Genomic DNA, 25,394 nt, shown 5'->3' with positions numbered 1-25,394 from the left:
AAGAGTCGGACATGACTAAACGACTGAACAACAACAACAACATACTCACCTATAGCCAATAAAGTGGAATGAACAGAAACCTCAGGATTGTAACACACTCTATGTTGGGTTGCCCTTGAAAAGTGTCAGAAAGCTTCAGGTGGTGCAAAGTGTAGCTGCCAGGTTGTTGGCAGGAGTGTGGATTTTTGACTGTACCATTCTGGCATCATATTGACTTCTAATTACCTTCTCAGACAAGTTCAGGGACAAGGGTATCTGAAAAGGTGTTTCCTCCAGCATGAACCTGCCCACACACAGCCATCAACAGGGGAGGTCTTGTTGCGTTTCCACCAGTTTTGCATGGATTGTCTATTGCAATGTTCAAACTTAAAATGCTAAGATATAAAAGATTTTGAAAATACAATAGAAATACTTTTGCTGTGATTCACCCTCTCTTCTTACAGTGCAATTGTACACATGTCTGCTCAGATATAAGACTTATAGAATTCCAAGGGATTTATTCCTAGGTAAGTGTGTATAGGATTGCCACATAATTATACAAGCACCACTCTGCAAAAGGTAACGCTTTTTGTTGCAGAACTTGTTTCAATTGTGAGGAGGAGTTAGCTCTTCTAAAACTGGTCTTTTGTGTTTGGGGGGTGTGTGCTTTACCTTTTGAAGCTTCTCCTTGGTGAAACAATAGGCTTGGCTATGAATGTGGGAGGAAAGACCTTAAACAGTTCTCTCACTCATTCCTTATAATAGTACTGGTCTATCTTACAGGATAGTTATAAGGAATAATGAGCTGGAGCTTCTTTAAGTGCTTGTATCATTCTAAAGACCTCTATACATGCTGAGTAGAATCATTTGCAGCCCAACTTTATCAATGCTTGGAACCAGAAGTTTAGCACTACTTAGTTCCACACAGCTTTCTCCCAAGTAAATAATAGATATGTACAGAGTTGCTGTGTCTCCCCCTCCCACCCCATACAATTTCTCCTAAGAGCCCATGGCGCATGGTTTGAAAATCACATGGTATTTTTTTCCTTCCTTCAGGACAAGGAACTAGATAGTCTTTGCTTTGCTAGGAGGAATTAAATCACTCTCAGGCTTTAATGTTGGGCATCCTTCAACATGGATTGGTAGCGGAAGTGAGATCCAACTTCTTGCTGTATTTGCAAATACAGTCCCCATGTTTTGGCACGGAAAGAGTTTGTGCAGGGATTAGAAGAAAGGGGAGGGAACAGCAAAGGCAGAGAGAGAGAGCTGATCATATGTCACTGTCTCATTTTTATCTTCCCCTCCCCCGATTTAAGTATAACGGCGGGGTTTAAGTCTTTCGACATCATCAGAGCTCCCTCGGCGGCTCTATTAATCTCGGAGGGAAGCGTTCAGCACCTCGGCCAGCTCCTCCGCGGACGAGAGCCGCTTGGCGTGAGAGGCAGAGAGAGAGAGAGGAAAAAACTACAGGTGGGGAGAAACAGACGAGTCCAGACTCTCTCTCTAGACAGCACCACTACATAGGTCAATCTGTGGGCGTCTGGCAGTTGAGAACAGTCAATCGAGGCAGTCGGTTGTTTCTTTTTCTCTTTTTCCTCCCTCTCCAAGCAAACCTCAAGAGAGATTCCCTGTGTGTGGCAACGAGGCGTCCTTCGCGTCGACCCTGCCTTAGGTTTGTTAATGTTTCGTCCCGCTGACCTATGAAGGAAAGGTTGGGGAGCGGGGGATTCTCGGGTTTCAAAAAGTTATTGAAAGCCTTCCTGGCTCGTCTGTGTTAGATGCTGGCGATGATGACCCAAACTAGTGCGCTTTGTCCTTTAGTTTGGGCAGTGGTGCGTGCCGACTCTTCTCCGTCTTGCAGAAATGAGTGTGGCCAGCTCAGTCCTCGGAAGGTCGCTGTTTAGTACAGCCCCCTGACACAGTGAGGCTGCTAAACAAACAGTAAGCAACTGAAAAATAAGCCTCATTTAACACAGCTCTGTTTATTTGTGCTTGTGTTTCCTTTCTCTTGTAGGTGTATCCTGAGATACTGGACTCCATATTTTCTGTCCAGATGAGTGAAGCCAGCAGCCAGCTTGTATCACTTTATCTTTTCCCATTTAGCACCAGGAAGAGTTGTCTGGAAAATATCAATGACAAGTGGAAAGGGCAAATCTGCTTTTCTTCCAGGAACTATTCCTTGTTTTAGAATTTGGATTTATACCTTTTACGCTTTAAGGATAATGTGACACCATTGGATCCACACAGACAATCATGTGAAGTTTGAATGGCAAGTCGCTCTTGGACAGACTGATTTCTGTTTTTTTACCTGTAGGGATGGTTTACATATAGGGGGGAAAAGTGCATTGAGCTGCTCCCGGGTTTGTGAAAATCCATTTTCCTCCTTTGCCATTATGATCATTTGCAACATCAGTGCAATAAAAGATTGGAGCACATTTCTCTCCCAGATCCTCCCCAGTGTCAACAAGACTCTCAACTTGGTGCAGCAAGTGGAAGCCACCACCAGCTCTGTGGTGAGTGTTCTTCAGGATCCTGATCAAGGCAGCTATTTGTCCAACAGCCAGTCCATGAATTCCAGTAACTTTACCACTGGCCTGGACCACCTTTTCCAATACTCGTATTCAGACAATGACCAGCTTTACAAGGAGTACAAACCTCTTCCTCGGGATGCAATCCCTTTGCCCAAAGCTGTGCTCTACCTTCTTATGGCAGCACTTGTGGTGGTGGCAGTAGCGTATGCCATTGTTGGGCATCTCATCAAGGATCTTGTCCATGATTTGATAGGTGAGTGTTGGAGGAACACGTTTTTATATACCGTGTGTAGCATTGGTGACAATGACCATTTCCAAATGAAATGCTGGAATTGGTTTCAACTCCCCCCCCCCATATCAGTAATTCCAGTGTTGATGGGCAGAATAATCCTAACTGGGTTCTAGAGAGTGGCAGAGCCCACACCACTACCACCAGTGATGCTCCTCTCTGCTGGTGGAAGAGAGGTTCATATATGTCATCCTACCCGCCAACCCACTAAAATCAGGAAGTTAGAATTGCTGCCTAACAGTACCTGTCTACTCATAAAGAAGCTCCATTGGATTCAATTAGACTTACTCCCAAATAAGTGTGTGTAGAATTATAACCTAAGCATTCATTTGAGTTGTTTGTTGTTGTTTTCGTAGTGCCATTGACGTACATAGTATTTAACAAAGTAACTTAAAAATATGGGCAGGTCCCTGCCCTGATGTGCTAACAACCCTAAAAACACTTATAACGTACAGTTTCAAAATTACTCTTTTCTTTTCTATCCCACATTAATTAAATGTGTGCTTGCACGAGAGATGCTCAAAGGCACTTTAGGTGTTACATGAGAAAACACCAGAAAAGAATCTAATTCAGAACAGGGTGGTGTTGGTTCAAGTTTTTTTATTCTGCTCTATTTGGATTTGGATCTAATATGTACTGCCTTATTAAATAAAACTACTACAGCAAAGTAATGTGGCTAAGTAATAATGATCCATAATGTTAGAAACAATTAATGCTCCCTTTATTCAAAGGTAGATCATTTAAAACTTTGCATTGTTTTTATATCTCACCATGTATGCCCGTGTAGCATGCCCCATTCATCCCAGAACGGTTTCCATTATTATTTTTCCTGCTTTTGCTACAGAATTTTTATCCCTGGCTTGCCATCTAGCTGAAATAACCTTAACCTTTTTAATGGTGCGGCATACAGGTCTGGATTATGCAAATGAAGACCAGGTACTATAGTAAGGTTCAGATTTTGAAGAGCCACAGAGATTAATTGCTGGAACATTTGTAGAAGCAAAGTGGATCCTTCATAATTTGTGATTGAGCTGACAAACAACTTCTGGTCAACACAGAATTCATAAGCCTAATCAGAATAATATTTTAGACAGCAGATCCTCTGGAGCAGGAACTTTGTTTCTTTGATCCATTGTAAAATATAGGACTACAATCTTTAACTGGGTTTCTTGCTTTCCTAGATGCTGATTAATTGACTTATGGGGTAATATAATGCATGGTAGCTAGTCATATAGCCACTCATATCAGTAGGAGTGTGTGTGCTTGTTTGTTTACAATTAATATTCCAGAAAGGAGTGTTAACATGAAACATTACTGCCATATGTGCTGGAGTTAGGTGAATCAAAATATCAAGATTCTGTTTTCAAAGGATCCAAAACATCTACTGTGCAGTGTAATCCTAAGCATGCTTACTCTTTTCAGTGGGATTTACTCCCAGGGAAGTTTGTATAGGATTGCAGTGTTTATAATATGTTTTAAAAGAGCTTTCAATAATCTTGCTCAGTCCTGTCACATTTAAACTACATTAGTTCCTCAGTTTTTTTTATTCTGAACATTTTAAGCCTTGACTAGTTAACATCTACAGTATGTATGGATTGTTGGACAGATATAAATCTGCTAAATCAGTAAAGAGGAAGAAATGAGCAGGACAAGTCAAGGAACATTTACTCAGAAGTAATTTCCATTGAGTTCAGCTGTGCCTACTTCCAAGTAAGTATAGATAAGTTGTAGGTCAAATTGTATAAAGCGTGTTACAACCATGTCTCATTTTATTATGAATGATTAACATGTACATATATGTGTACGCATTTTTTTAAAAAACATTGTTTTCAGAATCAGATGGGCATAATATTCACTGTGCAAACACAGATGGACATCTGCAAGGCTTGTAGTGTAAGACTCTAATTCTGCAAAAACACAAGCATATAGTAGACTGGGAACAATGCAAGGGGATCTTACCTGACAGGATTCCAAGGAGACCTACTGACATTGTGTGACCTTGATCAGGTGCCAAGATCTCCATCCACTTTCCATATTAATGAAATGGGAATTTAGATTATTTCCAAACAGGCTATGCTATGTTGATGGTGATTATCATAATTATTGATGTAACTCTGGCAAAAGGCTTCAGAACATGCTTAATTTTAATGACATTCATCCGTATTATTAGTGTAATCCACAACAGGAAAAATCAAAGTGTGTGTGTGTGTGTATGAATGAGAGAGAGAGAGTGAGTGCTCTTGCTTCATGCCATTTTTCTAGGTCTTCCCAGGTACTCCCTCATTGCTGGGAGATGGCAACTGTTCTCCAAATCTGATTCATTTCACTGGGCTCACAGATACATCCTTCATCTTGTCAGAAATAATAGCTCTGCTAAACAGTGAGTTTTGGAACTCACAATCTTTTATTTATGATCAGAACAAAAATTTGTACCTGCTTTCACCTCATGCAAATAGAAAATGGAAATGAGTTTCAGGGGCACCTCAAGTCTGCTAAAGCACACGCTCCTGCTTACATCTCCTTAGCAGGCAGTAGATGCATTACTCGTATTTATATGCTCCAAATTACAGAATTCTCCAAGGAGGGAGAGGGAGATGATGTTTGTTAACATTGTCAGGTGAGTCATCATTTTCCCTTCCTCCCAAGAGGGATCTTCATTTGAATGAGTTTGCATAAAACGACTTCTGGGATCAGACAGAAGGTGAAAGGGAAGTGGGAAGCAACTCTCAGTTCGATCTGAATTCTTTTCACACAGTTGCCATAGTTAGGTCATTTTCAGTCATGCAGCCTTTCTCTATAATTAATTCCCATTTAATCAGTGTACTGATTATGAGATGGAAGGTAGAGGACCTACAAGTGCCAGCCCAAACACCCCACCCCCGCCTTTTAGCCAATTGATGCCTACCATATATGAGCATATGAAGCTGCCTTATCAGAGTCAGACTTTTCACCCATCTAACCTGGCGGTGGGGATCCTGTGGCCATTCAGATACTGTTGAATCCCACCACTGTCCATGCTTCCTGAGGCTACTGGGAGTTGGAATCCAACACCATCCAAATGGCTGCAGATTCCCCAACTCTCAGCAAATGCAACGTTGTCTGCTGTGACTGGCAGCAGTTCTCCACAGTATCAGGCTGGGGTCTTTTCCAAGTGTATTACCTGAAATCCTTTTAAGTGGATATGCTAAGGATTGAACCTGAGACCTTCTGCATCACAAAGGTCCTCTTAGAATTTGAGCTTTGCACCTAATGCTGTTTCTAAATTGTGTTGCTAAAGCATGCACCAATATCTAGAAGGCTACAACGTGTCTGGGTTTTTGTTTTGTTTTGGATTAAGGCATAAATAAATACATTGCAAGTTTATAGACTTTGCTAAATAAGTGTATTTCAGTCAGATGGCAGGTAATATACCTGTATGCACAGGATCTTAGATAATGTTAAAACATACTGCTTTGCTCTTTACAGTGAACATCTCTCAGCAAATGAGGTGAACCAGCTTTTTTCCATTTTTAAGGTTACTCATTTTATTCAGATTGAAAATTCAAAGGGAGTCCAAGTGACATCGTAGCCTTGAGAAAAGTCACTTTTGAGGGGATATAAAACCTTTTATAATGTGTCTCTGACTTATGGAAAGGGATGAAGGTTATTTTGCCAACAGGGAGTGAGCAGAGTGAGATTGGATTCATTTTAAAAAATGAATGCAGAATAGGATAATATTCCCTGTGAGGTGGGCAAATAAAAGGACACCTCTCATTAAAAAGCATCAGGACATTTTGCTCAGCTCATTTCAAAAACACACCAGAAGGTGCCTAGAGTTGCCAGCAAACTCTGAAGCCCAACTGTTTGCTAGATTTGAGGAACCCATCCCTCACAGATTAATTCTGGCTAAAGCTCTAGAGCAGGCATAGGCGAACTCCGGCTCTCCAGAAGTTTGGGACTACAATTCCCACCATCCCTGACCACCGGTCCTGTTAGCTAGAGATTATGGGAATTGTAGTCCCAAACATCTGGAGGGCCGGAGTTCACCTATGCCTGCTCTAGAGCAGAGAGGAGGGCATTGTGGCCCTCCAGGTGTTATTGGGCTCCATCACCCATCAGTGTGGCCAATAGGGAATTGGAATCCAACATCTGGAGAGCCACAGATTCCCCATCTCTGCTCTAGGGATTGTTTGTTGTAAAATGGATCTGGACTAGGGCTCTGAATAGCTTTGGCTTCTAGGCACTGGTATGAGGCAATTACATTATCATTACCATCCTATTTGTGCCCACTAATCCATCAATCCCTCTGTGTATAATGGGGCCTGCTTCCTAGTTGTGTATTTAGTATTGCAGCCTATATGTTACTCTCCAGTAACATTGATAAGGAGTCATGTGGTGGGGTGACTTCCCACACCACTATTGCCTGCATCTGTCACCCATCCTTGTCTGGAGGAAGGCAGGATGGAGCATCCCGAAACACATACAAGCTCTGAGCAGCCATCAAAGGTGGTCCATTAGAGATCATGGTACAATGTTCTAGGTATGAACCACATGAAGTATGGTTGCTCTGACTAAATCTGACCTCCCAGAATGTTCACAAACTTCTTGAAGCAAGCATAATTGGTGAAATGCAGTGCTGGCAGGAGCAGTGATCTATGCAGGAACACTCAGAGGCTGCTAACCTGAACAACCCTACCCTACACCCAGGTAGACAATTCACACATGGTCTGAACTGTTGATATGTTGACAGTCTGTTACCCTGAGCCCTTCTTTCAGAAGCTTGTTTGGATTATCCATAAATTCCGTGGGGGAAATATGAAAGCGATTTGCCTTATTTTTGAATGAACCTTGATTGAAAATATTCAAAATATTTGTGTTATGCTGAAGAAATTCAGGCAATGTTCCCGTACTTTGAGAAATCCTAAAGCGGTAGGGAGTTCATCACAGCATGGTTTCCTACCTTCCACAGATGACAGAGCTTTCAGAATGCATTTGCACCTGCAGACTGAAAACAAAAGTTTGTCTTGCAACAGTGAAAACAAAAGTTTGTCTTGCAACAGTGAATTTGGATAACAATACAGCTGATCTAGGGAATATGACTGCATACAAAAGAGAAAGCAGAACCATAAGAAGGAAATTCTGTCCAGCTGAATGAAGCACAAAGAATTTGCAAAGCAAAGCAGAAGAACCATTACTGAAAAACTAATTTAACCTGTAAACACTGCCCCTGTCTTCTTCATCCAACAGCCAGTATAGACATGGCATTCGGTTTATATCCAGCTACAAATGCTCAAAATCCTGGCCATGTTTCCTAAGAAATGTATAACTAAACGAACAACCCCTCCTAATAGCAATAATAAATCCAGTTTCTCATTGGCCTCCTCCTGGATTGTTCTTTTTCTGCCTTATCTCCAAACACCATGTTTTAGGCTTCTCTTTTGCATAAGAAACAGTTTCTTTAAGTGAGTGAAATTAGGACTGTATATAGAACTTCTGAAAGCAACTGATAACTGATTTAAATGGGGTATGAATGAATTTTCAGTCATTCTAATCTGGATTTATGAGAGCGGAATAATGCTATAACACATCTCTAGCCACTTTTATTTATTTGTTTGTTTTAGTTATTACATTTATATACCGCTTTTATCTTCCAAGCTGGTGTACATGGTTCTCCTCCTCCCTAATTCATCTTCACAACAAGCCTGTGAGGTAAGTTAGACTAAAAGATGGTGACTGGCCCAAGGTCACCCAGTGAACTTCATGGCTCAGCAGAGTTTCGAACCCTGCTCTCCCAAACATTCTAACCATGTATGGTTTTATTTTACACTGCCATTGATGTTGCAAGTTCCCTTAAAATATCAACAACAGAGTGGGAGTCCAATTCAACACTGTGGACCATTCTTGAAGTGAACCATGAGCCAAGGAGGTAACAGAACCATTTTATTTCTCCATTTAGCATATCTGAATACTATTTATATGTGTGTAATAGATACAACTAGCGGCAATGCTGGAATTTTTTTGCAATGTCAATTTGTAGAAGTGGCTGGATAGTTTTGTGAATGGCTGCCAATTAAGTTAGGCCTCCATTAACCCCCGATAATGTTAAGCAATTAAGCAATGAAAATGGATGCTCTCCAAAAGTATACACTAATTGAGGGACAAATGCTTTCCTGAGAAAATTCCCCTACATTACAAAGAACTTGGATGACTTCTCTTTGATCAGATGAGCTTTCTTTTCTTAAGCAGTTTGATTATCACCCTGGGCCTTTCTTTTCTCACACCCTTTCCTGTGTGGATTTGAAGAGAACCTTGGTAAAGCACACGTCAGTGAGAAGCCCTGCTCAGTGGGCTTACCTGGTGACAGCAGTGGGAGCAAATAGTCCAATGCCACCACTATTTAAATTTTCTACAGTGATCCAGAGTGACACTACATCAGTGGCACTGTGGAAATTGCAAATGGTGCCTCCCCTAGGAGCTGGGAGACCAAAATTCAAATCCCCACTCAATCCTAAAGCTCATTGGGAGACCTTGAGCCAGTCACAGTCTCATCTATTGTGGGGGTAAGATGTGGAGTTGGAGAACCATGTACACATATTGAACTCCTTGGAGGAAAGGTGGAATACAAATTCAATAAATATAAATTAATAATTGCTACTAATAAATCAGTGTATCTATTGAATAACTGGCCAAAAATGCCACATTGGCTTAGATCATCCCTGCATTACAAGCAACTCTGCTTCTGCACAGCTGTGGGTTGTATCCAATGCTAGTCCCACTCAGAGTAGATCCATTGAAATTAATGGTCAAGACTAACTTGGTTTTCTAAAAAAAATTCAGCAGATCCACTCAGAATAAAACTCTGTGAAATGTACAGGAAGCCTGTCCTCCTTGCTTCTCACATTGGACTCACTCATTAAAACAGGGGTCAGCAACCTTTTTCAACTGTGGGCCGGTCCACCATCCCTCAGACCATGTGGTGGGCCGGACTATATTTTTTTTTGGGGGGGGGGGGAAATTAACGAATTCCTATGCCCCACAAATAACCCAGAGGTGCATTTTAAATAAAAGCACACATTCTACTCATGTAAAAACACCAGGCAGGCTCCACAAATAACCCAGAGATGCACTTTAAAGAAAAGGACACATTCTACTCATGTTAAAACACGCTGATTCCTGGACCATCCGTGGGCCAGACTGAGAAGGCGATTGGGCCGCATCCGGCCCATGGGCCTTAGGTTGCCTACCCCTGCATTAGAACAAGGAAAAGTCCCAAATCTGAACTTTCCAGGATTTTCAGTAGAGTTGAAGCCTTGAATTTAGGTGAAGTCACATTCTTCAGATTCAATATTCAAAGTTAATGCCTGTCCCCACCTCTTTCAAAGTTCCAGCAAGGCCACTTTTTGTAGAGTAAAAATCCTGACACACACAAAGTTGTTGAGCTTTCTTCCCCCTGGCATTTTGCAGATTTGGCAAAATTCCCCCCAATGCCATTTTTACACCTGGAAACCAGGACATGTCAGGAATTTTCCTGGCAAGACTACTTTTCGGCTAAGGTTGTGACAGTACCTGCAAAAAGAAGTGGATTATTTCCTTACCTGCCACTTTGATAAAGTCATTTGTTAAACAATTACAGGACTCTTGGCCTTGCTCCTCAGGAGGACATTTCCCGCATGAGCTGTCACAGCTGATTTTTAAAATGTGCTCTTCAAGATCATAAGGGGCAGCTGCCATCAGTTTCGAGTCATGAAAGAAAGGACTCATAAAAGGAAAAAGGATTGCAAGCTGGGGGTTGTTTATTGGGTTGTTTGTATTTTGATTTTATGTATGTGATCCTTTATGTGAACCACGCTGAGACCGTTGGGTATAGGGCAGTATAGAAACTAACTAACTAAATAATAATAATAGTTAGCTTTTTATGGCTTGCTTTGGCTGGTGTGTGTGTGTGTGTGTGTGTGTGTGTGTGTGTGTGTGTGTGTCAGTCAGTCAGTCAGTCAGTCAGCACAGCAGCCTCCTTGGGCACATGGTGTGGGTGTGTAGCTGTGTGGACTGTCATGCAGTGGCACTCCCAAGTATGCCACTACAAAAGCTCATTGCCCAGCATGCTCCCTCCCAAGGCCACTAGACAGCTGCTTCTGGGAACCTCAAAAATAGGGTATGATTTCCTCTTCTTCATTTTGCTACAGATGCTGACCATTGGGGCTGATAGACCAACTATGCATATTTTCTTTTTTTAAAAAGCATCTAAGCTTGTGGCAATTAATTTCACAGGTTGATTGTGCATTAAATGAAGAAGAATGTTCTTTTCTCTGTTTAGAACCAGTTTCACTGGATGACTCCTAATGTTATGAAAGTGGATAGTTTTATCTGTTCAACCTTACCATGCTTATTTATTTCGAATTTCCCTGCTGTTTTTCATCCCTCTGGGGCCCTCACCTATCATGACTGTAGGTTTGTTCACTCAGTACAACTGAACAGAAGCACAAACACTATACCTGTAGAGGTGTTTATGTGAAAGAATCGACAGCTCAGCTGTTGTGAACACAGACCATGTTGCATTTGAATGTTGCATGTGAAATGTTGCATGAGTAATCAGCTCAACTATTGTGTACATGAGTACAGATTTTACACTGGTTGAATGTACTATCTGTGAACACCTCAAGAGGCCACAAAATATCAGCTGGTGGGGAACAATAGAAGGAGAAGTCTATGGTGGTGAGCTGGGTCTCAATTGTGGATTTGGTTGCTTGCTGCAGAAAGCAGGCTGCTTGACTAAATGGACCCTTTGGGTTCACCCAGCCGATCTTATATCGTTCTTAATCTCATAGGAGGGTTATACAATTTTCTTTTTACAGATGCAGTGGTTTTTGACTCCTTTATACTGGAACAGGCAAAATTGCAGTGTGGATAAAACCCATAGGATTCATAACTGTTGAATCCTGCTTCCGCTGGCTGTTGTCAACTATTGCTCGGTTAAAATATTGTTGGTTTGTAACAAAGGCAAAGCATGGCAGAAACTCAAAAGCAATAGCCACCAAAGGTTACCATAGCAGGAGAGGGCAGTTAACACTTTTATTACTATTACAGCATCTAAGGTCACTTTCAGACATCTGCATATCTGCACCTATCTCTCCAATGTTTGGATAGATGCCAGTATATGGCCACTGCACAATAAGAGTGCACCTTCATTAGTCACTGCACAGAAAGTGGGTACATTGTGATAAATAGCAACAGCGAAATAGTGCAACAAATTGGCTTTCCAAAAAAAATCAAGACTTGGGAAGGGGAAAGAAAAGTTATGGGAAGCTGCAGCAGCATATGCATGATAACAACCACTTGACAGTGGTGTTGTATAGCCTCCGCACTAAATTTGTAGAAATAGATGAGGACAGTTGCCTGATACATGCTTTGTCTGGAAACCTAAGCTTCCCCAAAGGAAGAGCTTTCTCTGATCTCCCTAATAAAGACCTCAGCCCTGTGCCTGGATATAAGGCCTTGGATGCTAACAAGTCTTAAGGGTACCTTTGCTCTCCTTGCTCATAGAGAAAAATCCTAACAGCATCTCCTTAAGTACTAGCTAGCAACATCCTAATTACCTCTCCCTGCGGATAAGTGACATATTAAATCTAGAAGGTCCCAAAATAATCCCCACGGAAACCATCTTGCAGATTAGCCTGTGAAGAAATAAGCCATCCTGTTATTTACTTTGGAATTAGAAAAGGCTTCCGTTATATAATTTTTCCCTGGTCTACTGTAGTGCACTGTTTATACTGAAATCAGACTGAATTTCGGTTTACAAGGCATGCCCACAGTCTGCAACTCTTACAAGGCAATTGCCGGAGTTTCTGTGCTAGCTCTTTTTTGCAAGCAAAATGGAAATCTCTTGATCCAAAGTGCTATGGAAACATTTGGGAATGCAGAGGAATATGCTTCTGTCCTTGGCAACCACAGTAATAGCAATTCACATCCTTCTGTGGTTGACCATCCGCTGTCTTCCTGCAGATGTTGTGCAAATTCAAATCCAAGAAATCAGACATGGTGTTGTTGTTTTGATCTCCAGTCCACTATATGTTTCTACCATGGAAACTGGCAAGACCCCAGGGGTGTGCACGTGGCTTCAGATACAAATTTTAAATCTGAATTTCAAAACTTCAACCAGTTTTGAGAACATGGGGCATTTTATTTGTTGAGACAAGTGACTGGGAAATTGTCTTATTCTCTGTAGGGACTTTTTGGCTTCTGATCCAGCAACACTGAGGTGTGGTCCTGCTTCTTGTTGTTGTGCTACATTGTCAGCAACCCTCTAATGAGGTTTACGCAGGGCTGGCTTCAACCTGCAACCTGCTTCTCCACATAGGCCTAATGCAATTGCTCCAGGAACAATGTGCAAAATGTTGTTAGCAGCATATTCGAGATTCTTGCTGTTGCAGGAGGCTTAGACAATTAGTGCTGTATTTTAGACAAGGTCAGTTCAAAAATGTCACCCCCATAATTGCTCTCCAAATTTGATGAAAAAATATTTCAATGCCCATCATGGTCAGGCCAGCTTGGACTATCCAAATAAATATGGCTGGGTCACCCTGCAGACATTGCTTGAGCAAGAGCCTAAATGTACATTTGTGGTCCTATGCCTCTGTCTGTGTTATCTTCCTGTTGCTTAGAAGATACCAAGACTCTTTCTTACACTGGAGATAGTCTGCCATTACTTTCTTCACTCATAAAACTTTATTACCTTCTAAACCATAGCCTCCTGTTTAGTTAAGGGGATGACTCTCGGGTTGCGGTCCTCATCTCGCTTTACTGGCCGAGGGAGCCGGCGTACAGCTTCTGGGTCATGTGGCCAGCATGACTAAGCAGCTTCTGGCGAACCAGAGCAGTGAACGGAAATGCCATTTACCTTCCCACAGGGGAAGGTACCATAATTGCCTGAATGCAGGCATGGCCAAACTTGGCCCTCCAGCTGTTTTGGGGCTACAATTCCCCTCATCCCTGACCACTGGTCCTGTTAGCTAGGGATGATGGGAGTTGTAGTCCCAAAACAGCTGGAGGGCCAAGTTTGGCCATGCTTGCCTTAATGGAATCTGTGAAACATTTTAATGTTTTGCATTAAAATGTACATACACTGAACATACAAAGAATGTTCAGTTCTGTTGACTTGTCTTCAACATGTGAAAATCCGCCTCCATTTAAAATAAAAAGTATACATTGTATGATGTGCATCTTATGCCAGAGTAGCACAAGGACTTTACAAATAGTCGCCGGGCATCTAGGTCAATTTTCTTCAACTGTAGGAAGGAAGAGCCTTACTGAAAAACTAGCACTGTGTTATCTTCACCCCATAAAGGTAGTTTGCGCAGCTGCACAGAATTACCGTATTTTTTGCTCTATAAGACTCACTTTTTCCCTCCTAAAAAGTAAGGGGAAATGTGTGTGCGTCTTATGGAGCGAATGCAGGCTGCGCAGCTATCCCAGAAGCCAGAACAGCAAGAGGGATTGCTGTTTTCACTGTGCAGCGATCCCTCTTGCTGTTCTGGCTTCTGAGATTCAGAATATTTTTTTTCTTGTTTTCCTCCTCCAAAAACTAGGTGCGTCTTGTGGTCTGGTGCGTCTTATAGAACGAAAAATACGGTACATTCTGGTCCCTCTGATTCTGGAAAATCCTTATGCAAGTTTCCATATTAAGAACTTTTGAATTAAACCTAGTCCAATGTCTTTATTACACACCTCTGGGCCTATCTTTATGCCTTCTCAGGTCATGAATTATCTCCCATCACAGTATAACCCACCTGCTCCCAATGACATTTGGCCACTGACGTCAATGAACCTTAATAGTATCTGCAATCTCATTATGATAACACTCATCCTCCCACATCACTTCCTGTTCCTTTTGGAAGCAAGAAACAGGGAGATATAACAGGTCAGAACAGTCTAAAGCCAAGAGGTTCTACTGCAGACTGCCGCAGGGAAGGAGGCATAGATTAGCCAGTAAGAAAGTGTCTAACTGGCAGAGTATTCTTGCTGGTAATTTTAGTGGATTTAAGATTGCACCCAGGGCTAGAAAGTATCTAACCCTCATGACTAGAAAAAGGTTTGAAAACATGACAGGGGAGCGCTAAAAATGCTCAGTATCAGTAAACAGAGCACAACTGCATGGTTGTTTGGGGGTTTTTCCAGACACCCTACCTTGTTAGTTTTGTCCAATCAGGGTTAGAAACAGTGGCATACATATTATTTATTAAATTAACTTCCCATCTTTCCTCTGAAAGGAGCCCAGGGTGCCACCAGCTTTATGTACAATAAACTGCATTTGTACAGTGCAATCCCAGTATATTTCCTGGGATTTCCTGTCCCACCACCTGAGTTCAGCAGGGCTTTCCTTTAGCCTGCATGCTTAAGATGCAGCCAATGCTAAAAGAGTCTTACGGAAAAGTCAGGAAGAAGTGTTGATATCTTGTTTAAAAGATTGACCAAATGCCATAGTGATCTCTTTTTAAGTGCACTGGGTCCAACAGGCTCACAGTTGCCCCCCCCCATGCCCATTTCCTGGAGTTCTTCCAGACATGAGAAGCTTTTAATCTTGAGCAGTGAGCTGAACGAGGTCAGCTGAGAGCAGCCACAGATGGGAGTTACTTCAATTGGCATTATATTTCAGGGCTTATTCATTCTCAGGATAACACTCTTTGACCCTAGATTAATTAATCCCAAAGAACTAGCAGCAGCCACTCTTTCAATTCCACCCCCCCCACACACACACACACCTCAATTCCATCTATACTATAATTACAAACACAAACACTGATTAGAATCACCACTCCGCTCATCGGCCGAAATTGAAACAGTGGGGGGAATCCACCCTTTCCCCAGTTGGACTGTGCCTAAGAGAGGATGTTTGGAGGAGTGATAAAGAGTAACTAATCCGTTTTAGCAGGCTAATCCTATGAGCTGCTACACTGACACAGTGGCTCATAAGATCAGTACACCTGCACAGGGATTCAGGCTCAACTTCATTGCCAAAGGAGCAACAGCCACAGCCACTGGAAAGGCTGCAGGGCTGGCAACGGCAGTTGGGCCATTTCACAGATTTGGTGGGGCAGAGTAGGAAGAAGCAGGGTGGACAGCACTCAGGGGTGGCTGAGAACGGCATCATCCTAAAGACTTTTTGAGCCGAAACCTTGGCATTAACATGCAACAGGTGATCGTCCTTCCCTGCAGCAGAAACTCTGGTCCTCCAGGTGTTGTTGAACTACAGCTCTTGGCACCCTGCAGCATTGGCCTTGTTGGCTGGGGCTGATGGGGTCTAGTTCCCCATCCCTGCTGCAGCAGATGCTCTCTTTGCAAGTCAATATTTGAATACAAGCAGTGATTGGGCCTTCATCTTTAAACTGCATTTTTGACCTGGCAGCAGTTCCCCTGAACATCAGGCAGAGATCTTCCCTTGTCATGCTGCTAAGCCTGCATGCACAAAACATTTTATTTTAGAATCCATGGCAAATGGTTACTTTTTTTAAAAAAAAAAAGCATAGTCCATACCCACAACCCAGAGTTACTTCAATATAGTTATTTTTTTAAGCTTTTCTTGAGAAACTGGTTTCATTCCAAAAGTAAAAGCTTATTGCGCATTAATTCTCCACTACTCTGGAGTGTGTCCATTTGAAAACAGCTGAAAACAAATGAAGGCGATCTCAGCAATGTAGTGTATATATCTCAGCCTGCCCAATGAGGTTGTGTGAGTCATATTGCAGTCTCTACTTCCTTCTTCCTTCTCTTGGGGCACGCAGGAAAGAAATTGTATGGATAACCAAATCAAGAGGAGGACATTCAAACGTGTATTGCATAACCAGAACTACTCTTGCTGACAGCAGGATCTAGAATCCATCTAGATTGAAAACAGCATGTTGAGGATGAGCATGAATTATTCCAGATTGAGGAAAAATTACATTTTTGTGCTACAAACAAGTTACTGTGTGTACAGCCTTACATCTTAAAAAAAACAAATAGAGGTGTCAATGACTGAACCCATATAACACACAAATCATTCTTTCACTGAACTATGTTCTATACCCTAAGGCTGCTATTTTGCTCACCCTTTCCTGGGAGTAAGCCAAACTAAGTGGGATTTTACTTTGAGTAAATATGCAAAGAATTGTCCCCACAACACTCCACTTCAAAGGGCAAGACTTTTGCTACAATAAACCAATTGTTTGGAAGGCAGAAGCTAAATCAGACTCCCCAGAGGATTTCAGTTGTTGAACTGAAATGTCTTCTGAAAGAGAAAAAAATACAATTGCCAGTGTTCATTGATAGGACAGAGAGTGAAAATAATAAAATCTTGTTTAGAAGGAAATAGTCCTTTATTCAGTTTGGGAGATAGGAGTCGGACGCAGTGGGAAACAGGGGTGCCAACTTGAATAATATATTTGGGGGGCCCAGGTAAGCCCTGCCCCATCAATCACAAGACATGGCTCACACACATCATGGCAATGTCCATCAACTTGGCGGGCATGGCCCCCTCTAATATTTTATTGGGGAGGAGCGAAGGAAGCTCAGCCCCTAGGAGTAAGCTCCTATGGTGGGAAATCATGTTGCCAATCTGTTTCTAACCACCACCACCCTCCACATAGACACCTTTTCTCTTATTGTGGGCTGAGATTTAGTGGGTAAATTTTTTGTCATAATTTTATCTCCATGCCCGGTGGTATGGGGGACTTTACCTTCTAAATTTCTATGTGATATCTGCTAAAAGCATAGAAGCTTTTGCCATAATAAATCTTGACAACCCTACCTCTACCCAATGCATTAACGGAAGTGATATCTATTAAATGATCTAGTTAGAATATGTGTCTTTCTAAAACAGACAGGTTTCATTGTTTGTGGCCGCATGCTAATAATTTCAGCTCTACTTCATTAGCTGAGATTTTGCTTATCAGCCACAGTCTTCTATTTTCATAACTGCTGAGGTGCCCTGACTCTGCTATACTTATATGCAGACAATTGGAACCATACAGCCTTGCGATTGTGTTTTAATGAGCACTGAATATAAAACTGCCATACCAGCCCGTATCTCTCTCTCTCTCTCTCTCTCTCTCTCTCTCTCTCTCTCTCTCCCTCTCCCTCTCCCTCTCCCTCTCTCCCTCCCCCTCTCCCTCTCCCTCTCCCTCTCTCTCTCCCTCTCTTGTACACAGGTTGTGCCCTGCATGTAGCCTTGGTGTTCATGCCATGTATATACATGCATTTGCACTAGATAAAACATGTGTGATATTTAACTTCCAGGGGTTCTGAGGAGGGAGGCTGAATGCATCGCATTTTACACTAACAACATCTTAATAAAGTATTGCCAAAAGTGGGGGGGGGGGGCAGGAATCTGGCAGAGTGGTTTACCTGAGAAAGCCCTCTGCTTTCCTGCTGCTTTTCCTGGGCAAAACTGCTCTTTAGTGCTCAATCAGAGCAAACAGCAATTTGGGATTTCCCCAGATTGCCATTTGTTCCAATCTATTGCTAAAGAGAGGGTTTTCCCTTGAAAAGGAGTGGGGCAAGGGGAAAACCACTCAGACCCATGTGTTCTAGGCATGGTGCAAGTGAATGTATGGACGAACCCTGAGACCCTTTTGAAAAATAGAAACGGTCCCTATATACCATAGGGACCATTAGAGCATATGATTAATGTTGCATTCTTCTTCATATTCACTTCAGAAATTAAGTAGGCATCTTCCTAGCGAATACAGCCTCTGCAAGAAAGATTTAGTGTGGGAGGATGTGCAAGGATGGTTGCATATAAGCAGCGCTGGATTAAGACCTTTAGAGTCCCTAAACAGTTTTTTTTTTTAAACGGTGCCCCCATATCTATCTAATTCAAAATATAAACAAAATAAACCTTATATCATTAATCTCTGTTATTACTATTTTGTTATTGCTATGTCGTGTGTGTGTGTGTGTTGTGTTTGTGTGTATGTAATTTTTCCATTTATTGTGGAGCCTTTTTTGTGGAACCTAGATCAGCTGCACAATATGGTACAGTTTGCTAACAGGGTCTCCCAGAGTGAAGTGTCACTGAATGACATCTAGAGTGAAATGCAAACTACAAAGAGAAAAGCAACTTTTTTTACAGAGAGAGCTATTTGGTTTTTTTTTGTGTGTGTGTGTGTGTGTGTGTGTTTTCAATCAGAGTGCATGAATATGGAATCCTTAATATGCCTGCCTTTGTGGCTGAGAGACATTCTGCATCTTGTCACTTAGAATCTATTACCAAGTCTACATTTCTGCCTCTCGGGAGCCTTTTCTAAATTGGTGCCTTATCTTCAATGAGCAGACTGAAATATTCCTGCTTTTGGCATTGGCACTTCAGGGCACTGGCTGGAGACCGTTTCCTTATTGGGAACTGCCATGCTCACTCCAGAGCTCTCTCCATCTCTTCTGTCTACATCCTGACAATAATTCAGCTGCTTTTTTTAGGGGTCAGCAAATTTGACATTTTCAGTTTCTTTCCATTTCTCACATCCCTAGTCTTAAGTTCAGTTCTCCTCATGTCCATATCTGTTTACTATTTGTTTGTTTCTTTTTTTAAAAAAGTCCTCATGAAAATTTGTCAGTATTTTGGTGCACATATAAACATCGCTGTATGCAATTTCACCTAATACACACCCACTTTCAAGCAATTCTCCCTAATATAATGCTTTTTTTGTATATTATTTTCACTGAGATATGTCTTTTTATGCACATCATCCTTTAATATGACACTGTTTTTTGTACACATTTGTCAGCTGAAGAACAGGATAATAAAATCTTGAGATTTATGGATTTTGAAGGATGGCTGTGTTTTGGTTCATCCATTATTTCGGGAAGTGCAAATTAAGTAGGTTCACATTAAAATGCAAACTGAACCGAGATCCTAAACCATTTTCTCATCTCTTCCATGGGTTTTGTCTTTCTCAGTAGGTTGTTTGCCACTTGCTGTTCTGCAACAGTCACTTCCCTTTTTTATATGTATTTTTGACATTAATTGGCCATTAACAACATCCTCTGGACAATTTGCCCAAAATTCAGACAGTATCAACCAAGTTAGAACACTTAACTTCACTACAATACCCACATAAAAACCAGCCTATTCAACATAAAACCATTCTAAAAGCCACATCCCTAAAATAATCTGTCTCAAGAACTAAACATGGTACTAAAAGGACTGGAGATATTAATGTATTGCACTCTATTGTATATTGCTTAGTAACTATTGTAGCTGATATAGAAATTGCTTAAATAAAAAAATACAAAGTATCATCAAGGAAGGCATTCTGTGACTGAGGCACCACCACCAAAAAGGCCATCTCCTTAGTGGAGAACCTGGAGGTCCGGCTTAAGGTCTGGCTAAGTATATATGGAAGAAAACAGATAAGCTAAAGCTTTATATCAGTAATACATATGTTATCTTTGTTCCTGTTTACTCAACAGTCTTTCTTTTTTGGTACTTCTTCTTGGTAAATCAATGCCTCTATTTTGCCTTTGGGGGAGATTCTGGAGATGCCTTTTCAAAATACATTTTTTAGTGTGCACAAATAACCTGTAGTAGAGTTGGCAGTCTTCATATTTCTGCTCCCTCCTCCAAAGTTAAAACTCTGCATCTGATGTGGCAGAGCCTAGTCCATGAAAGCTTATGCCATAAGTCTGTCAGTCTTTAAGACTCTTTGTTGGATTCGCTGTAACAGGTTAAAGTTATTATATGGTGAGCAGCATCACAAGTCATTTTGTGAATGATCAGGACCAGGATACTGTTTTCTCATTTTGACTGTTAATGTCCTTCCCTTCCTTATTGTTCCCTCACTGTGAGAAGCCAAGTGACAGGGAACCAGGCAGAGGGCCTTCTCGGTAGTGGCGCCCGCCCTGTGGAACGCCCTCCCACCAGATGTCAAAGAGAACAACAACTACCAGACTTTCAGAAGACATCTGAGGCAGCCCTGTTTAGGGAAGCTTTTAATGTTTGATGTATTACAGTATTTTAATATTTTGTTGGAAGCCGCCCAGAGTGGCTGGGGAAGCCCAGCCAGATGGGCGGGGTATAAATAATAAATTATTATTATTATTATTATTATTATTATTATTATTATTATTATTATTGCCTACTCCAGCAGTGGATAGCATGGTGGGGCTAAATCGCTCACCTACCTCCATCTGGCTGAGTTGCTGCTGCAAGAGAGAGGGAGGGGCTGAGCGGTTTGGCTCCACCAGTACTCCTTCCCCCTCTACATCTTGGTATGCTGCAGTGACTCAGCCAGATGGGGGTCAAGTGAGCAGCGCAGCCTTACTATGCTGTTGGCCCCTGGTCTACCCTTTTCAATTTTTCAATTCCAAATTTTAGCACCCCATTGCCTTCTCAGCCTCTCTGGCTGAGTCACTCCTGACCAATGGGCACCAAGCAAGTTATATAGAAAACAAACACCATAGTTCCATGTTTGCAGCATCATTTATTTCTGTCTGTGGTGTCAGTGGGCACAAATCCACTGATCACAATGCTTTAAGGACATAAGAAACTCTATCTAGTCCGGCATCCTGTTCTCACTGTGGCCAATCAGATGCCAAGGGAGAGCCCACAAGCAGGACCTTAGTGCAGCCACAAACACATAGATTGCATTCCAGCACTGCTAAATATTAGGCTACTTCCCAGCAAGGAACACTTCAAGTGGCAAGTCTCTTCTGACAGACCTAATTTGGTTTTATTTCCCCTGGGAATTAACAGTTTGCTTTCATTTGCATTCCACAGTCTTTCCTTGTGAAGCTGAAGAGTAGATTTTCTCTTTCTCAGACAGCCGAGAAGTATCTGAGGGCTGACGGGCTGAATAAATGCTGAGTGATGGGAGATGCTTAGGGATCCGGGGATTCAAAATCCCCAGGGATGTTTAATTAGGGAAGAGATTCCAATACATTCCTGCTTGGGGAGATTACAGTAGCTGTAAGCCCCCTAGGAAAGTGGGGGGGGATGTGTGAGCCCAGACAGGTACCGGTAATTATCTCCAGAGTAGACTTGTCTTTGGCCTACATATTTGAAACCAAGTGCCATGTCACCAGAGACCACGGAACACTAGTGGGGCTATTTTTGTTCAATGGTCATACAAACACTTTCCTTCGATAATGAAAGCAGGGAGTTATAAGAACTCCACTTAGTGCAGAGTAGTAAGACCATCATGGGTGCTATGCCACCACAAATGGTACTCAGAGGCATTTTTGTGTGTGAACACTCTCCTTTACAGGAGTGAATCAGTTGCAATGTAACACCAGCTGTATCTCTTGCAATACCTAGTATTGTTGCCACAGTCACTAGTGATACAAAACTCCCTCGCTGCATCTGAATAGTTACAGCTGCTGACTATGACCACACTGCTTTGTGGTCTGAAACGCACTCCCGACAGAAGAAGCTGGCAACGTCTTCTGTTAAAACTATGTGTATTTTATGAACTGCATTAGGGATTGCAAAATGGTTGCTTATTTTTATGAGGCAAACTGTGTGATAAAGGTCTCCATGTAGAAAGGAAACAGGAGCCCTGAGACAACCATGAGAAAGTGAACATTTGGGGACCAAACAATTCAGTGCTCGGTTAGTAAAGTGTCTTTCTTTTCATTTAAAAAGTATACCTATTAATTTCTTCCATTTCTCAGCATATCTATTTTGTTCAAGTTCCCTGTCCTCAGGCAAGTTATTAAAAGACACCTCTTTGATGGATGGAAATTTATCCTTCCCTAGGTGTTTCTTAAAATAATAATAGCAATACCAAAATCATGACTGGAAGGCTGTTGACGGTGCCTGTGACCCAGAAAGCAACACCAGCAGCACCACAATAAACTTATCCTACTTCGTTGGATACAGATGCAGAAGAACTAATACAAGAAACTGTGTGACATTAGAATACCTGGGAAGCAATTAGCTATGTGAAACAGCTGCAGAACATATAGATATCCAATCTGGTATAAAATGCCACAGTTGAACCAGACATATGCACCCAAATCCCTGTTCCATCATGAAGCTTCATTGGAGACTTTTAGGCGAGTCACACTCTTAGCCTAACCTACCTAGAAGGGAGGTTGTTGAGAGAATATAATTAGAAACACCAGAGAGAGAGAGAGAGAGAGAGAGAGAGAGAGAGAGAGAGAGAGAGTGTGTTCTCCATCCAGACAATCAAGAGGCATTATTAGAGTTCAAGGACTGATTACAACCAGGCAAAAAGCACTTGGAGCAGGGCCAGTTAAAGACATAGTCTGAGGAGAGGGGGTGTGGCTTAGGGGGGATTCCAAGGGTCAGATAGAAAGGCCTGCAGGGCCACATTCAGCCCCTAAGCTTAAGGTTCCCCACATAAATACCCCTTTTCAGGTAGATTGATAAATAGAAAGCAAACCCTGAATAAGCTGCTCCTCCTACACATCAACCATACCAGCCTCTCACTCCCCTTCCCATTTTCATTGCCAGCACTTACTCCTACATTTTGTTGTTCTGATTGCAGACTGGATGTTTGGTCCCAACGCTGATGACAACAACAAGAGTGAAGTAAATTGCATCAGCAATAACGTGAATGAGATGGGCGAGATTCGGGGGACACACAATCACCAGGAGTCCCAGCCTCAGGATGTGGTGATTTCCATCAGTGAACCTTCTTCTTGTCATCTACCCCGGCAGATATGAACAAGCTGGTCCCTGGATATATGCAGAGAGTGCTGAGAGGGTGACAGGTAGAAAGGGAAGGGCTCCCCTTTTTTAAAAAAGGTACTTTCTCCCCACCCTCAAAATGACTTTGCCACTTTGATGAGGGCTACATTCTCAATTCTTGGCAACCTTGTACAAATACTGGAGTGTGCAATGTCCCTTCCTTTGGGAACATCCAATGACCAGTGCAACAAGCTAGCATGAAGCAGCTCTATGTCAACAAACACTGCAACTTTATATATAAACAGAGGGTCACAGCTTTTTGAAACACTCCACACAGACTTCCAGAAATCCCATGGGAAGCATAATATGGAGCGAATCTGCAAGACAAGCCATGGTTTTTCTGATCCCATAATGTTGTGTAAGATCTGCTTTTCCTTTTGGGTGGCATTCTCCTTGGGAAGAGGCTATGCAGAGTATTCAGCAGAAGTATTTGATCCTGAGGAGAGCATTTCTTGCTACCACGGCACTGCAATGAGTGATCCTGCTTCTTTGGTTAATTCCTGCCACCGCCACTGCACAAATATTAAAGGCTCAAAAGCCTGCTCTGCCTCTGAAGCTGGCAACCTTCAGCACAAGGAGGCTTAGACGGAGATAAACATGAGGACTCTGAAACAAGCATGGGGACTCTGTTGCCAGGCAGAAAATGAGACATTATCCACAGATGCGGAAAGCATTGCCAATTTCAAATGAAGCCTCACAAAGTGCAAAAGTGCAAAATATATGCACCACCTTTCTAATTTTTGCTGTTAATCCGCCTTCTGGTTAGTTTAATGTCTGCCCTTTTTTTTTAGTGGAACAATGTGTGCCTGGACACACATATTAGCACCATCCTCTCTGTGGAACAATTTGTTTTTTTCTTTGTTTCTATAGGTTTCCACTTCCTGTTTCTTTTCTTTTTTTTAGTGCAATAGTAAAAAAACAAGATTTTGAAAAGAGCTCAGCCTCAGAAATGATTGACTCTTCTGTCTTGTCTTGTAAAGATTAGAAGCAGCCGCCGCCCTGCACACACTCCATTTGCATTCTCAGCCTTTATTTTTCATTGCTGCTTCTCCCCGTCATACAGATGTTTCTGTTTCCTGAAGCACTGAAGCAGGGAGGCACAAAACAAATGGGATGGGGCAGAGCATCTGTTTCCACCGTGTTCTCCACCAGGATCAGCCTGGTGGTATAAAATGGGCACAGATGCAAGGAGGCTATGTCTCTACTTGATTTTCCTGGCTGACCTCTCTCTGACTGACTGCAAAGAGAGAATGATAGCATTGCAAGCCAGCCTTGTATTACACTGGAACATAGGAAGTCAAGACCATTGGTCCATTAAGCTCACTACTGCCTACCAATAACTGGCAGTGGCTCTCCAGGGTCTCAGGCAGGAATCTCTCCAAGCCTTGCCTGGAGATGCCAGGGATTGAACCTGGGACCTTCTGCATGCAAGGCAGATGTTCTACTGCTGAGCTAGGGCCCTTAACCATGGAGGAGGGTTTTTAATTATTTGCCCTGATAATTTGCCCAGATATTTAGGGGTATTATGCTTTTTTAAAAGTGTTGCTTGTAAGAATCATCAGGCCCAAGCAAAAACATGAAGAGCCTTTGCAGATTGATATTATGTGATAGTGCCCCATAATGCAAGTGGGAACCCAAACTTCCATGCCTCTTCTAAGCAACCTCTTCTAATTCCATTCTGCCTTGTCACTTGACACCCTTGCAGTACTTCAGGCTAAATTCTGTTTCTTATGCTGGTCAAGCTACCAGTTGGCCTGTGTCCTAGCCAGGCCTGCATCCTGGCCAGGCCATAGCTCTCCCGACAGATGATTTGGTCTGGAGCCACAGTGTGGAAATAAAGGATGAGATTGCCCACCAGATACCAGGCACTCTACTATTCAATTTAGGACCCAGTCTTTTTCTTACAATCCCCTTCTCAATGTGCCTCGTTTGAATT

The 25,394-nt window shown here is 42.2% G+C and overlaps 1 protein-coding gene and 1 long non-coding RNA gene across 3 annotated transcripts; one reads left to right on the top strand and one right to left on the bottom strand.

Annotated features, from left to right (window-relative positions):
* The first annotated feature begins 1,054 nt into the window (after window positions 1-1,054).
* Window positions 1,055-25,381, top strand: LOC310846275 (uncharacterized protein). Of its 2 annotated transcripts, none has more exons than XM_083742575.1 (3): window positions 1,055-1,130; window positions 1,994-2,763; window positions 23,256-25,381. In XM_083742575.1, the coding sequence occupies exons 2-3, from the start codon at window positions 2,373-2,375 to the stop codon at window positions 23,432-23,434; spliced, it is 570 nt and encodes a 189-aa protein (XP_083598701.1). In that variant the 5' UTR covers window positions 1,055-1,130; window positions 1,994-2,372; the 3' UTR covers window positions 23,435-25,381. The 2 variants fall into 2 exon arrangements, with proteins under 2 accessions (XP_083598701.1, XP_083598700.1); XM_083742574.1 differs by lacking the exon at window positions 1,055-1,130 and adding an exon at window positions 1,253-1,651.
* LOC310846307 lies at window positions 16,586-23,334 on the bottom strand. The gene is made up of 3 exons (XR_014565245.1): window positions 23,229-23,334; window positions 22,758-22,827; window positions 16,586-16,651 (listed from the first exon to the last, which is right to left on the bottom strand). It is a non-coding gene; the product is annotated as an uncharacterized lncRNA (long non-coding RNA).
* Window positions 25,382-25,394: the final 13 nt, after the last annotated feature.

The sequence above is a fragment of the Podarcis gaigeae genome (genome assembly GCF_964106915.1).
Source record: "Podarcis gaigeae genome assembly, chromosome: 6".
NCBI classification, from domain to species: Eukaryota; Metazoa; Chordata; class Lepidosauria; order Squamata; family Lacertidae; genus Podarcis; species Podarcis gaigeae.
The sequence above is the reverse complement of the archived record's forward strand: the minus strand, read 5'-3'. Positions and strand labels throughout refer to the sequence as shown.